The 13134-nt window shown below is 59.5% G+C and overlaps 2 protein-coding genes across 4 annotated transcripts in view; both read right to left on the bottom strand.

The window, feature by feature from the left end:
* Window positions 1-3430, bottom strand: part of STAB1 (stabilin 1) — a 25281-nt gene extending 21851 nt beyond the window's left edge. The window contains exon 1 of the mRNA XM_077749928.1: window positions 3321-3430. Within this exon, the coding sequence (XP_077606054.1) occupies window positions 3321-3401 (81 nt within the window). The 5' untranslated portion in view covers window positions 3402-3430. The remainder of the gene's footprint in view (window positions 1-3320) is intronic.
* A 2151-nt stretch (window positions 3431-5581) lies between these two features.
* NISCH (nischarin) overlaps window positions 5582-13134 on the bottom strand; it is a 33177-nt gene continuing 25624 nt past the window's right edge. For 2 of the 3 annotated variants that reach the window (XM_077749815.1, XM_077749820.1), the window contains 6 exons: window positions 11311-12711; window positions 9172-9604; window positions 8511-8667; window positions 7886-8014; window positions 7228-7389; window positions 5582-6812 (listed from right to left, as the gene is read on the bottom strand). In XM_077749815.1, coding sequence (XP_077605941.1) covers window positions 6202-6812; window positions 7228-7389; window positions 7886-8014; window positions 8511-8667; window positions 9172-9604; window positions 11311-12711 — 2893 coding nt within the window. In that variant the 3' untranslated portion in view covers window positions 5582-6201. Of the gene's footprint in view, window positions 6813-7227; window positions 7390-7470; window positions 7796-7885; window positions 8015-8510; window positions 8668-9171; window positions 9605-11310; window positions 12712-13134 lie in introns of those variants that run through there. The other variant, XM_077749824.1, reaches the window with a different exon arrangement.

The raw sequence follows: 13134 nt of genomic DNA on the forward strand, positions 1-13134 counted from the left end.
GGCACAGACAGAACCCCTTTGGTCATTACTTTGCCCTGAGCGTGTCTCCACTGTGCCACTAAAGGACCCTCTCAGCTGCCCTGGGGATAGAGACCCAACAGCCAGCCTCAGACCCAAGAGGCAGGCGTGTGAGCAGATGTGCAGGGAGTCTGCGTGGGTTCCCTGAGACCTGACCCAGATGTCTACAACTTGTCATCGGGTGGGCAATGCTGCCCGTGAGGGAGCCGCGAAGACCAAGCGGCTTCCCAGGGGAGGGGGGACAACGGAGCTGGGGCTGAAAGATGCCTAAGAGTTGGCCAGGGTAGTGCCCCTGGTAGAGGGGACGGGAGAGGCAAAAGCCAGGAAGTGCGAAGGAGCGGGTGACCAAACATGACAAGGCAGAGAGCAACCAAGGAGAGGGGCCAGTGGCCAGGCCAGCTGGTTTGTTTTAAATGGGTCTTCTGACTGCACAGAGAGCAAAAGCCAAGGTCGGGGCGGGGGTACGGGAAGAGATCATCCCCTGAGGGTGTTGGGTGCTGAGAAAGCCAGCTCTGTGGTCCCACTCCCTGGTCTGCCACAGTCCCTGCCAGTCTACCATCCCTGGGGCCACCATCATGGCAACAAAGTCCCAAGACCAGTGCCATGCCCTGGAGGGATGGAAGCTTAAGCCTTGGTTGTAAGTGGGAGAAAGGACCATAGGAGAGTGTGTGTTGATGGAAGAGAGGATTTGGGGGCCCGTGGCCCAGACTAGAGAATCTAAAATATTCTAATCTAAAAAATGCTGAATACGCTGCGGTGCAAAGAGAGTGAGCCCAGAACATCTCTTTCCTAGAAGGTTATAGATGTGAGGCCTCTCAAGGCAAGAGGAAAAGAGAAACAGCAGCTTGATACTTTTTTCTAGGAGGAGAACACGAGGGGCCGAGGGCCACTCTCTGCTGCAGGGATTTGGCCCTTTCCGCTCATGCTTCTGCGGTCTGCAAAGAAGGAAGTTGCCAAGAGTGGCCTCAGGCCCAGCCGTGGGGCTGAGTGTTGTGGTCTCATTCCTCACCCTGGGGCTCAGTCTTTGCTGAGCCAGGGAATGTCTAGGAAGTTGGGTAACTCCAAGGCTGGCCAGCTGCTGGCTCAGGGCAAAGGCACCCCTAAGGGCCACCTGGCCAGCTGGGCCCAGTTGCCATTGTGGCCACCATTGGCCCGGGGACTGGCTCTCAGAGGAATGAACAGGTCTGGCTAAGGGCTCGAGGGAGAGAAAGCACACTCTTTGCTCTTTGCAGGGCGGTGGGATTTGGAGTGTGGAGGTGAGCACAGGAGGAAGGTGGCCCACGGGGGACCTCACTCCCAGGCTGTTGCATTTGGGGAAAAATCTGTGTGAAATGGTGAAGGGTGGATAAGTCAGTCGCTGAATCATACTTCCCGTGGGGAGTATAGCAGACGCGGGCACCAGGCCCCTCTGCCCTACAGCCTGGAAGGGGCACCATTCTCCCCAGAGCAGTGTCGCTGCTGGTCCCTCTGAGTCACAGCCCGGTGCTGAATCAGATTCCCCTCTTCCCTGGGCACATGGGGACCACCTGAGCCAGGCCCTGAGTGCTGCCCCCTCCCTGTCCTGATCCAGAACTGAGTTTGCAACATCTGCTTCCCACAGAGACAGACGCTGCTGGGGAAGTTGAGGAGACACAAGGTGTAAAGCCTGTTGCAAGGTGGGAGAAATTCCCCCAAGATGGGCCCTGGGGCCCAGAACCCAAACTCCCCACTCCTGTGAACCCCCAACTGCTTTCTCTGCCCTGGATCAAGACCCTTCTCCCACTAAACCTCAGCTTGAGACCACAGGCTCCTCCACCACCAGCACAGAGGAGACACTGAGCAAAAGGCTTTTTGAATGGACAAGGACTAAAACTCCCCCTCCTCCGGGAAGCCTTCCTTGCCTCTACTGCCTAAGTTTGAGTCCTGCTTCTGCCCCTCACTGGCTGTGTGACCCACAGGTCATTCTTATCCCCTGGAGCCTCAGTTTCCTAATATTTAGAGAGGGCCTCATGCTACAGGAGGGCTGAGTCACCGAGGATGCGAAAGAAGGCCAGTATCGCCACATCCCTATTTACAGGAGCCCCAGGGACCTTCAGCCCTGGCCAAAGTTGGCTAAGCCCCAGTCCTAGGATACCAACTGAGAGGTGGTCAGAGCATAGGTCTCCAATAGAAAAATTCCCAGCGTGAGGCCCCTCATCGACCCCTGTCCCCAGAACATGGGGAGGTGGCAATGAGCAGCCTAGAATCCTGGGATCTTCCACCATCAGTCACCCCTGCAGCCTCCAACCGGCCCAGCCCCAGCCCCCACCTGGCCCCGCCTGGCAGTGGAGTCCTAGACAAGTCCTTCCTCTGGATCTCAGCCTGCCCACCAACGATAATGGGGACAGCAGCAGCTGCCCCAAGAATCAGATGAACATGGCCTCATGGTGGAGGGAACCCACATCTGTAGGCAGGCCCCAGCCGGGCAACTCTATCTCCACATTCAGGGTGGGACGCTCTTCCTGAAGCTCCAGTGGGGACAATGTCCCTGTTCCGGGGCTCGAGCAGACCTGAAAACGGACAGCCGTGAGGTGGCTGGCGCACATGGGACCTGACAGCCACACACTGGGACCCCTTCTCTGGGGAGTCGCAGGCAGTGGTTGGGAGCATGGCTCCAGAGTTGGACAGGCGGATGTCCATCATCCTTGAGCTTGAGCTCCCTCAGGCAGAGAACAGGACCACTGCCCAGGGGTCATGAAAACTATTCCAGGGGATAATGCCAGGTGTGCCCAGGGCTGTGCATTTGATAAAAGGCAGCTCTTAAGTTTGAGAGTGTTCTTGTAGGCTGCTGCTTACCCAAAAGGACTAGGGTTGAGTAGACCTCATTCTACCCCTGGGGCCAAACACAGGCACACATACACGTGTGTTCCACAACCCTCCAGGGTTGGGGTGATTTTATCTCCAGTCCCCAGGACAGGGTCACAGAGAGACCAGGGCCCAGTCTGGACAGGGAGGGCAGGAGGACGGGCCTGGCTCTGTACCCTCAACTTCAGGCTGGGGAGCCCTGGGATGGCTGCCCAAACCACAAGGCTGGCAGGCTGGGCGCAGTTATAGGAGGGCAGGCCAACACACCCCTGCCACCCGAGGCAGCTAGACAGAGACCTCTCAGCCTGTGGAGGTAGGCACAACAGCCCAGCCCTCTGGTCTTGCTCAGAGATCAGACAAGTATCGGCCACCCCGTGTCCCCCCCAGACCTGTGCCCAATCTGTGCACACTTTCCTCCCTGCTCCCACCCCTGGACAGTGGGCCTGGATACCATGTCCCCCACACTGGCTCCTACTCACCTTCTGCCCCCTGGTGAAGCTGGAGCCTGCTAGGCAGAAGGCCAGGAGGCAGAGCAGGAGGAGGCCCCGGGGCCCTGCCATGGCTGGTGGCGGCTGGTGGGCACGCCGTCCAGGACAGTCAGGACAGCCAGTGTGGGGAACGAGCTCCAGGAGGCAGGCACAGGGCAGGCGGGCGGGACGGGGCGGGCAGNGAACCCGCCAGGATTTCCTTCTGCTATCAGCAGCCTGCAGGCGGAAGGGAAGGTGCTGGCCGTTGACCCCTGCATGGTCGGCCTGGGCCTTGCTTGGGGTTTCCTGGCCTGGGACCCTCCTCTTGGCATCACAGCCCCTAAGCCCACCATCAGCCACAAGCCTAGGGCTTATCAGAGGGTGTGAAGCAAATCTCAATGCAAACAACTGTCCGGCCCGTGTCTGCAGGCCCGGCCTGTATCATTCAGAGGTTCTGGTGGTGGGGGGCTCTGGCAGTTGAGGGTACGGCAGCCCCTCATTCAGGTCTGTCTGTCTTGACCTTTCCAACTGCTGAGAGCAGCCGTGAGGCCTGTGCTAAGGCAGACAGCACGTCAGACCCTTCTTTGGCTCACCTGCCCCAGCCACACCCTCCACCGTGTCCCTGCACCCTCCTTCTCTCCCCAAGGGGCCTCCTGGCTTCCCACTGTACCCTAAACCCCTCTACCAGCCCCTGACCTTGCCTGCTCTGCCACAGGCCTCTCTACTCCCTAACCTACTGCTGTTCCCCTAGATCCTTTCACAGGGCCTCACCCTAAGGTCAACCTCAGGTCAAGGGTCACCAGCTGTCATCCCCTCCTAGAACTTGCCACCAGCTGACACTGTATTTCATTTATTCTCTGTCCTCTGCTGGAATGTCAGCTATGGGAGAGCAGGGATGGTGTCTGGCTGCTTCTCACAGGGGATGCTGAGCACAGATTTGCGGAGTGAATGAAGGCAGGCAGGCAGGCAGGCACCTTTATCATCCCTGTTACTGGTGGGGAAACTAGACTCAGTGCTGGGGCACTTGTCTAAAGTTGCTTGGCTAATCAGCATTAAGGTCCCATCGTCAACGCTTAAGGTCGGCTGCCTACAGGGCCCTGTGCACTACACGGCACAGCCTCTTGCCAGTAGGCTCTGTCCTCATGGAGCCAGGCAGGGGTCGGCTGTCATACTGGTCTATGGGGCCTTGTAACAGTAGCTCAGGTGGTGAGGCCTGTGTATGTCACACCTACAGGTGGTGGACCCTGCCCCCGGTGGGCACCATTCCCGTTTACATACAACAGATAGAGGCAGGTGGCCATGTAAACATCTTCAATAAAAGCCTAGTAAGGAGAAAACCTGGTCACCTGCCTCCTCCTCCTAAGCAGGCCTCTCCCCTTACTGGCAGGAGGAGCCACTGACCGGGCTAGCTTTTGAAACCCGGCTGGGGAGTGGTAGGTGGGGAGACCTTCCCATATGTGGGCCCCCGCCCCCACTCCCCACGGCCTTCTTGAGGCTGACCAATGCCCCAGACCCTCTGCAGGCCCCAAGGACGAACATGAGTTGTAGGCTGGAAGCTGGGCTGGCCACCCTCCTCTCACCTCTTCTCCAGTCCTGCCTGGCCCAAATGGCCCCAGGGCCTTGGGGACTGAGGCTCCTCGCTGGGCCAGGATTGAAGAAACAAGTGGGGCCCCAGGGCCCCACTCTGGCGGTAGGAATGGGGTAAGAAAGGGTGGGACACGAGCTGGCTCCCAAAGACATCCCAGGTCCTCATCTGGCAGGGCTCCCTGGGGCAACCCCTGCTTTTCTGAGAACAGGAACATACTATCCACCACCTGGAGCCACCTCCCACAGACCGTCTTCCTCCTGGTGCTCCTGGTAGACAAACCCCCCAGACCCCACCCTACATAATCCCAGGCTCCAGGCCTTATCCTCACAACACGCTGCAGCTTCCGCTGGGGCCGGGCGGGGTGGGGTGTTCCAGGACCTGCAGGAGGCAGAAAGCCAGTGAGCCCCTGTACCAGTGCGCCCGGAGGCTCAGGGTCTAACCCCAGGCCAGCATGGCCCCACCCCAGGGGTCCCCCGGCACCTTCCCCGTGCCGGCACTCCCCTGCCAACACCACCCTGGGAGAGCAGCTACTTTGCCCTCTGTGCCCTTCTCCCTCCCCCCGACCCCCCCTAGCCCCAGAAGCTCACCTTCCTGCTTCTCTAGGATACCCTCTCCCTCATGCCAGCCCTGCCCAGGTCCAGTGCCCTGCTGGGACCCCAGTGGCCCGTGAAATAAAAGACCCAGACTGTGTCAAACTCTGCTTTATTGGAATAGAGAAAACAGGCAACAGGAATCATACTCGGTGCTGGTAGCTCTAGGTCCCCTGCCCCCACCCCTCTCAGCCCCCAGGCCTGGGGACCCCTGCCCCCATGGGGCTCTCCCACTTGTCTGGACCAGCAGAGGCCTCCACTTTGGAAAACTGCACGGGGCAGGAGCTTCTGACATGTATTTTGCCACCAGCTTCACGATTAGCAGCAAACGGCACAATGACGGCACGTGACTGGATTGGACATTTCAGGAAAGGACACAAAGAAGAATAAATTGGACCCACGGTGCCACACGTTAATAACGGCCCCACGATAGAAGACACGACACTAGAGTGCCAGCTACACCACAGCAGGGCAAGCGACAAACCACAGGAGGCTGCCGGCACACGGAGGTCCTGGAGGGGCCCGGCGCTTCCACTCCCATTACTGGAAAGAAATAACTGAACGCCTATGTTCACATTCTCTGTGAGGACAGTCAAATGAAGGTACCCAAAAGGGAGGAGACAACACTTTAAAAACAACAAAGAAAGCCTGCTTCCCGCCCTGCGTGGACACCAGGGTGGGCATGGCAGGCAGCAGGGGCCGGCTGCGGTCTGGGCTAGCCGGTGAGCTCAACGGGCAGCTCACGGCCACACAGGGCCTCCCACTGACGAGCCAGCAGCGAGATGAGCTTCTCTCGGCTCTCGGCGCTGGGGACAAACACCTGCCACTGGACCTCACGGCCCTGGCCACCGCCGGCAGGGCCACCTGGTACCTCCCCAAAGTGGTCCGGGGTGACGCTGCCCATGAGGTCACGGCCCTGCACATCGTCGAAGATGAGGGTGAGAGCCTGTGGGTACGTCTGGTAGCCCATGAGCACGCGGTCCAGGTCTCGGACACGGCGGCCGTCGTCCAGCCGGTACCGGTCTCTCTGTGGCGGCTCTTTGGCAAACTCAGGCAACGGGTAGTGGACGAAGTCCTCGTCCAGGAGGAAGATCTCGGCGCTGGTGAGCAGCAGCGTTTTGGGGCGCAGCATGCCCCTGCAGCGCCCGGGTGGTGGCGCGCCCACCTGGAAGGCCTGCACATACAGCAGGATGCTGAGGGCCGGCGCCTTCTCTGGGTCAGCCATCTTCTGGGCCACAGTGAAAGTCAGGTCCCCAATCTCCTCCTCACTGGGGTAGGTGAACTTGACACGGCTCGAGTGGATCAGCTCGTAGTTTTCCATCTTCCCTGCAGAGAGAGACGGCCCCCAGGGCTGGAGCCTGGAACTTGCCCGCTGTGGGGCCTGGAGCACCAGCAAACCCAAGCCACCCAGAATGGCAGCATAAGGGGCTGTCAGAAGCAGGGGAGTGCTCCAGGCCCCCATGCTTGGGAAGGAGACCCATGGGCCAGCAGCTCAAAGCTGACCAGACACTTGAGATGCATGTGTCAAGTAGCTGAGGGTTTGCCGGGAGAGAGGCTCTGCGGTGAAAAAGCTCATGTGAAACCCCAGCTGGCTAAGCAGGAAAGACAAAAAGTGAGAAGGCAGAGGGGATTCTGGGCACAGAGAGGTGCTCTGGGGTCTGCTGTGGCCCTCAGGGTCAGGGAGGAGGTCGGTGACATCAGCCCAGGTGGCCTGTCTACAGCCTGAGTCATGTGGGAGTACCTGTGGTCTTGTTTCCAAACTCAGAGTAGAAGTCCTTGTCGACGGGTTCAGGGGAGGGTGTGCGCTCTAGGGAGGAGAGCACGGCCATGAGGTGCTGGAGGAAGCAGTGTGTCAGGTAGCTGTCCCGTGTCAAGCATGTAACCACCTGGACCGGGGAGGAGCCTGCAGGAGAAGGGGCTGGTCATGTTTGCAAGCTGCCACCCCCAGGCCCCCATCCGCCCCCCACTGCCCCGCCCCACCGAGACCACAGAGCCGGGAGGGCCCACGTGGGAAAGCATCACGAGGCCCAGGGAGATAGCTATTTCTCAGGCCGGAAGGGCTGTGACATTTTTCTGGAAGGGGATGCAGAGACATTAGGGGAAAAGCTTAGCTTTCTCTCTTCAGGAAGTATGAGTCAGAAACATCCTGCCCGTGAGCCCTGGGCCCACTCTGCCTGCCAGCCGGCCACTTGGTTGCCTTGGTCCCCGCCTCGCGCTTGAGCCCTGGGGGGGGTTCTGCACGCTCAGCAGTTCCTGAAGCTGCTTCCTCCCGCTCCGGTGAACTGACTTGTGAGCAGAGATAATTCAGCCTGCGATAAGGCACCCACATGTGGAAGGTGGAATCCCACTGGTGACGCTGGCCTTCACCCAAAATCGGAAAAAGCACAGCGGTCACTCACCCGTCAGCCGGAAATACTGGTCGAAAAGTCCAACGTTGACTGCCTGCAAGTCACTGAGCTTTAAAACAAAGCACTGGGAGATGTGGAAGGGACTGTTGTTGTAGTCCGTGTTCTTCTGATGCCAGAAATCTACGACAGAAAGACAGGAAGCAAGCGTGGTGCTGGCTGTGCCAGGCGAGCATGAGGGTCCCAGGTGTGTGGCTGTGTCCAGCAGGAAGGGGTGCCCCTGGCCAGCCTGGTCTGCTGAGGCCTGGCAAGGAGCCACTGCCACCTCTTATGCACACGAGGCCTCACGGGCAATGCCTTGCCTGGCTCAGCAGAGTCACAAGGATCCCTACGACAGGCCACTGGCTCAGCCTCCCACTGAGGCCCCAAGCCCTCCTCGTCACTGCCAGTTCCTAGGGACTCGCTGGACCTGCTGCACTCAAGCCCTGGCCTCCGGTCTGATGACAGCTCCAGGGGAGAGTGTGGTTATCAACCCCCTTCCTCAGACAAGGGACACTCGGCCTGGCAGTGCTGACTCGCTGCTGCATGAGGCCACACAGCTGGCTCTAGAGACAGAGCCCGGCCGGTCTCCTCAGGCACTGCTCTGAGCTCCGGGGTGCCAGCAGGCCCTGGTGCCTACCCTGTAGTGGCTCTGAGAAGTAGCGGCGGAGGCCATCGTGCAGCACGAAGTACACAGCCTTGGTGGAGAGCAGCACGCAGGCGGTCACCTCCAGCCCCGGGGTCTGGTAGAACACCACTGAGGACCACATGAGGTGCCTCAGTTCCTCGTTTTCAACCTGGATACAGAAAGGCCAGGTCTGGGCCCAGGGCACACAACCCTCTTCTAGGCTGTACCTGAAAACAGAGCTCTGGACAGGGAAATCCCCACCAACCCCACTGCCCTGGTGACCTGCATGTACCAGTGACATGCCCCCAATCTCAGAGGAAGAGACACAAGACCCTCGTCGCATCTTGTCAACGCATTTATAAACTTGGAAGCAGAGGAGAATTCGAGGGTAGGAGATAAATGTGGGGCAGGATAGGCCTGGAGCTGAAGGCTAGGGGTGGCCACAGGGTGAGGTGGTGACAGAGAAGACAACTGACCAGAGGAGAGCAGCCCAGGACCTCCCTCCCCAGGTCCTCAAAGCTGTGACCAGCTAAAGCCAGGAAGGAAAGCCAGCACAGAAGTCCCAGCACCTGCAGCTGACCCCAAGCTGAGCCCCGCTGCAGCCCCCAGGACCAACTGTGCTGCCTTTCTCCACACGAGCATCAGCCAGCAAGCCTGGCTCTGGGGCCATTACCTCAGCAATGCTGCTGTGAAAGAGCTCAATGATGGCACTCCCGTGCAGGCTGGCGATGTGACGGAGTGACGGGCAGGCGGGCAGGTGGGATGGGATCTGATTCTCCTCTGAGGTGGACCGGATCAGGTGCTCGCTTGGGTACTGAGCAGGGGCCTCCGCTTGCACCACAGGCTCTGGTGGGCCCGGAGTGGGGGCCTCCACAGAGCCTGAGGCTGGGGACTCTGCTGAGGACTCCTCTGGGCCCGAGGCCTCTGCTGGGGCCAATGCTGGAAGCGAGGCCACCACTGGACCTGGTGTCTTCACAGGGTCCGAGGCCTCTGCTGGGGATGGAGCTGGGACCTCCGCCGGGGCTAGGGCCAAGGCTGGCCCCTCCACCAGGTCCGGGGCTGGAGCTGGAGCCTCTGCCGGGGCCTCCTGGGGACGCTCATCATTGCTGCATCCCCCAATCCCCAAGAAACACCGTGTTATCACAGGGACCCCAGGTGGAGGGTCATATCACACACACAAAACCTCATGTCCACCAAGTGCCACATCTGAGGTCACCTGGAGATGTCATCTCTGGGTTCCCTACAGGAAGACAAAACAAAGGGAAAGTGCCAGGCCCTTTTCTCTTGTAAGGGAGATGGGTAGACGGGGAAAGACAGGCCTCCTAGTACCCCAGGGCTGGGATGGCCAGACTTATGTGGCCCAAGGACTAAAAATGCATTTTCAGAAGGTGGTAGAGGTATCAGAAATGCCACTCCAGAATCTGTACAGTGGACCAAGGTGCCCAGGCCTGGGACCTGAGTGCAAATAGACATGACAACCAAAAACAAACTGTTCCTCAGTTTGCCTCTGGGTCCTCCTGAGGTAGCCCACCCTCTCAACCCACCAAGCCACCATACAGGTGGCCACACTGGGTTTTGCTGGTTTAAGTACAGACCAAACAATGTTCAGAACTCTTAAAGCTCAGGTTAGGATCCTTGAGGTTGAGAGGACCCTACAACTGGCCTACATGCCCACACGCCTGTGCCCAGGCTGAAGGGGTCTTTTGGACATCAGCCTCTCTGTTGGGACAGCACAGCTGTTGAGAGAAATCCCTAGGACCCTGATCTTGCAGAAATCCCTGGGCTGTCTTTCTACTGTCCTGCAGCAGAGATGCATCTGCTGGAATAAAGCAGGGCACCTGTTTTCTGCACTCGGTCCCTACTATGGGCAGGTTTCCAGCCAGGCTTGGGGACAGCAAGGAATTGGGATACAAGGAGTTACCACTCGAAGCCTCAGCACAGGAGCAGGGAGGGGAAGCACCTGAGGACACTGAGTGTCTCTCTGGAAGCCACAGGACTTGAGCTGAGCCCAAGAAGGGTACCCGATTCATTCAGGGAGAGGCTGGAAGCCCTCTGGGAACATCAGTTGGGAGGCAGGGACTGGAGGCAGGCTGCGTGAGATGCTGGGGTGAGAAAGGGTCTCCAGTGCTCACCGAGATGGAAGAGATAATGAGGTAGGCTGTATCTCAGAGAAAAGGAAGACCAATAGATGAAGGGTTTTCTTGCTCAGGATGGGGAAGCCCCAGCCTATGTGAAGCTGGGGGGCAGGTACGCCCTCCAGGGCACAAGGTCCCTCTGGAGCCTTGGGTTGGGGTGAACTGAGGATACGACTATGGTGGCCCACAGGCTTCCTTCTAGCCTCGGCCCCAGATGGCCCTGAAGGAAACCCAGGGAGGGAGATGGGGGAAGTCTGGCTCAGGCGACAGACCAAAGTGAGGAAGAACAGGACAAGGCTGCCACTACTTCCCTGTCTCCCCTACAGCAAGAAAGAAAGGAGCTTTGAACAAGGGGACCACCCAGGTCACAAACACCTTCACACCTCGCCACTCTTAGCCAACAAGTTCCTCTGGAAGGAATTTACAGAATGGTACGGAGAGAGAGAGCCCCTCAGCAGCCCAGTTCTTGCAGGAGAGGGGTTTCTGGCTCACCACCAGGGTAAGGCTCGGCACCGGGTGTCAGAGGCAGCCAAGAGCAGTGCTGAGGCTAGTCACAGGCCGAGGAGGAGCAGAGGAGCTGGGCCCACTCACACATGCAGGTGCTCAGTGATTTGGGGCAAACGGTCTCAGAAATGGTCCCCCCTGCCACTTCCCCGAGAGCCTGTGCTCAGTCTTACCTGGCCCTGCCCTCAGCAGGCTTGCCATCCACAAGGGGGCTCTGGGATGGAGCCCCAGTCGCAGGGTTCTTGGCGATGACCACGGTCTTTAGGTCCTGCAGTGAGGCTCGCAGCTGGTTGTAGATACGCAGGAAGTGGAACTTCTCGTGGGGCAGCACAAAGATGGCAGTGACAAAGCGGTAGCCCACGAGCAGCTCAAGCACATGGCCATCTGCGAAGGCGCCCCGTGGCTGGGTGCAGCTGCGTGTTGGGTCCAGCAGCACTGTGGATAGTGGCACACGGCTGAGCTTGAAGCTGTTGCGGTTGCGACAGTTGTGGGTGCCACGGTTGGGCATGGGGTTGAAGTCGGCCTTGATGACGTTGAGGTGCTGGGGTGTGAGCAGCAGCCAGTAGGGGATGGCAGCCGATTTGACGGCCTCGGAGGGCGCGCAGCAGGAGCGCCGCACAGCCGAGCAGAGCGTGCAACTGGCCCACTCGATGTTGCCCGAGTAGTCCCCGGCGGCGGTTTGCACCATGCGCTTGTCGCTATACACCAGGTAGACAGGAAAGCAGCCCTGGCTGCGTTCCTGGCCGCCGCCCGCCACCTTGTAGAAGGTGAGCAGCTGGCGGAGGAACTCTTGCAGGCTGGTGTGGCTGCCATAGAGCACGGGGCTGCACAGCATGGCCATGTGCTGTGGGGCGAAGCACGAGCGCAGGTCGGCATGGAACTCGTGCAGGTTGGCAGCGTCTGAGATGATGAACAGCGTGTTCTCACTGTGCCGCACCTTGAGCACCAGGCAGAGCTCCGGCATGAGGAAGCCGAACTCTGTGAGATCACCGTGGGGGAAACAGAAGACGAAGCGCAGGGACGAGAGGATGTGCTGGCTGCTGCCCCGTGACTCCTGGTGTGGGATCTCAAAGACGGCGATGCCAAAGTCGGTGAGCACAAGGCAGGCTGCGAACTGGCGGATGCTGCCCTGCACGTGGATCAGGAAGCACCAGAGCACCTTGAGGATGCGGATGTGCTCCAGCAGGAAGTCCTCGTCTGCGCCCAGGGCCCACTCCAGAGCCAGACGCTCCTCCTCGCCCTCCTCCTCTTCCTCCTCCTCGTCTTCTTCTTCTTCCCCCTGGCCACCCTCCTCCTCTTCCTCCACATCTGGGGGCCCCATTTCGAAGTAGCGGTTCTCAGCAACGTCCTCCTCATCATCGTCATCCTCGCCCTGCTCGCCCCGGCCCTCCTCCCGCTGGTTGGCAGCCTCGATCCATGCAGGCAGCTGTCGCTCAATGGCCTGCCGGATGAGTGTGCTCAGGCGCTGGATGAAGTCCTGGTTGGTGGCTGTGTAGCCAATACAGGTAAAGGGCAGGAAGATGATCTGGCCAGACCCAGGAACCACCTGGACCTCTGGCTCTGCATGTTCCAGGCTGTGTGGGGAGAGGCCAAGTCAACGGCATGCTAGGCTGGGCCATCGCTACCACCCCCACGCACAGCGTGCTGCTGCAGCCTGGCCTGGACAGACCGATGCAAGGGTCTCCCGAGCCTTCTCAACAGCTGGGCCTGTTCTGAGCCTACAGCAAGGGGCCCAGTGGGGAGCCAAGGTGCTGGAAGGCTGGGACTGCCAGTTCGTTGAAAGCCCACACTCCCAGGGCTCAGCCCATAGGCACCAATGCTGTCCTACCCACCCCACACAGGACCAAACAACAGAAGCACCACAAAGACTTCTCAGTCCTTCAGATGCTGACTGTGAGCCCCAAAGACAACGAGAGCTCAAGGGTATGAAGTCACTGGTTGACAACAGCTCCCTTCAGGAGTACCCAGGGGCCTCTGGGATGGAGTTAGGCAGTAAG

This window comes from Crocuta crocuta, unplaced genomic scaffold (assembly GCF_008692635.1).
Source record: "Crocuta crocuta isolate KB4526 unplaced genomic scaffold, BGI_CrCroc_1.0 scaffold463, whole genome shotgun sequence".
NCBI classification, from domain to species: Eukaryota; Metazoa; Chordata; class Mammalia; order Carnivora; family Hyaenidae; genus Crocuta; species Crocuta crocuta.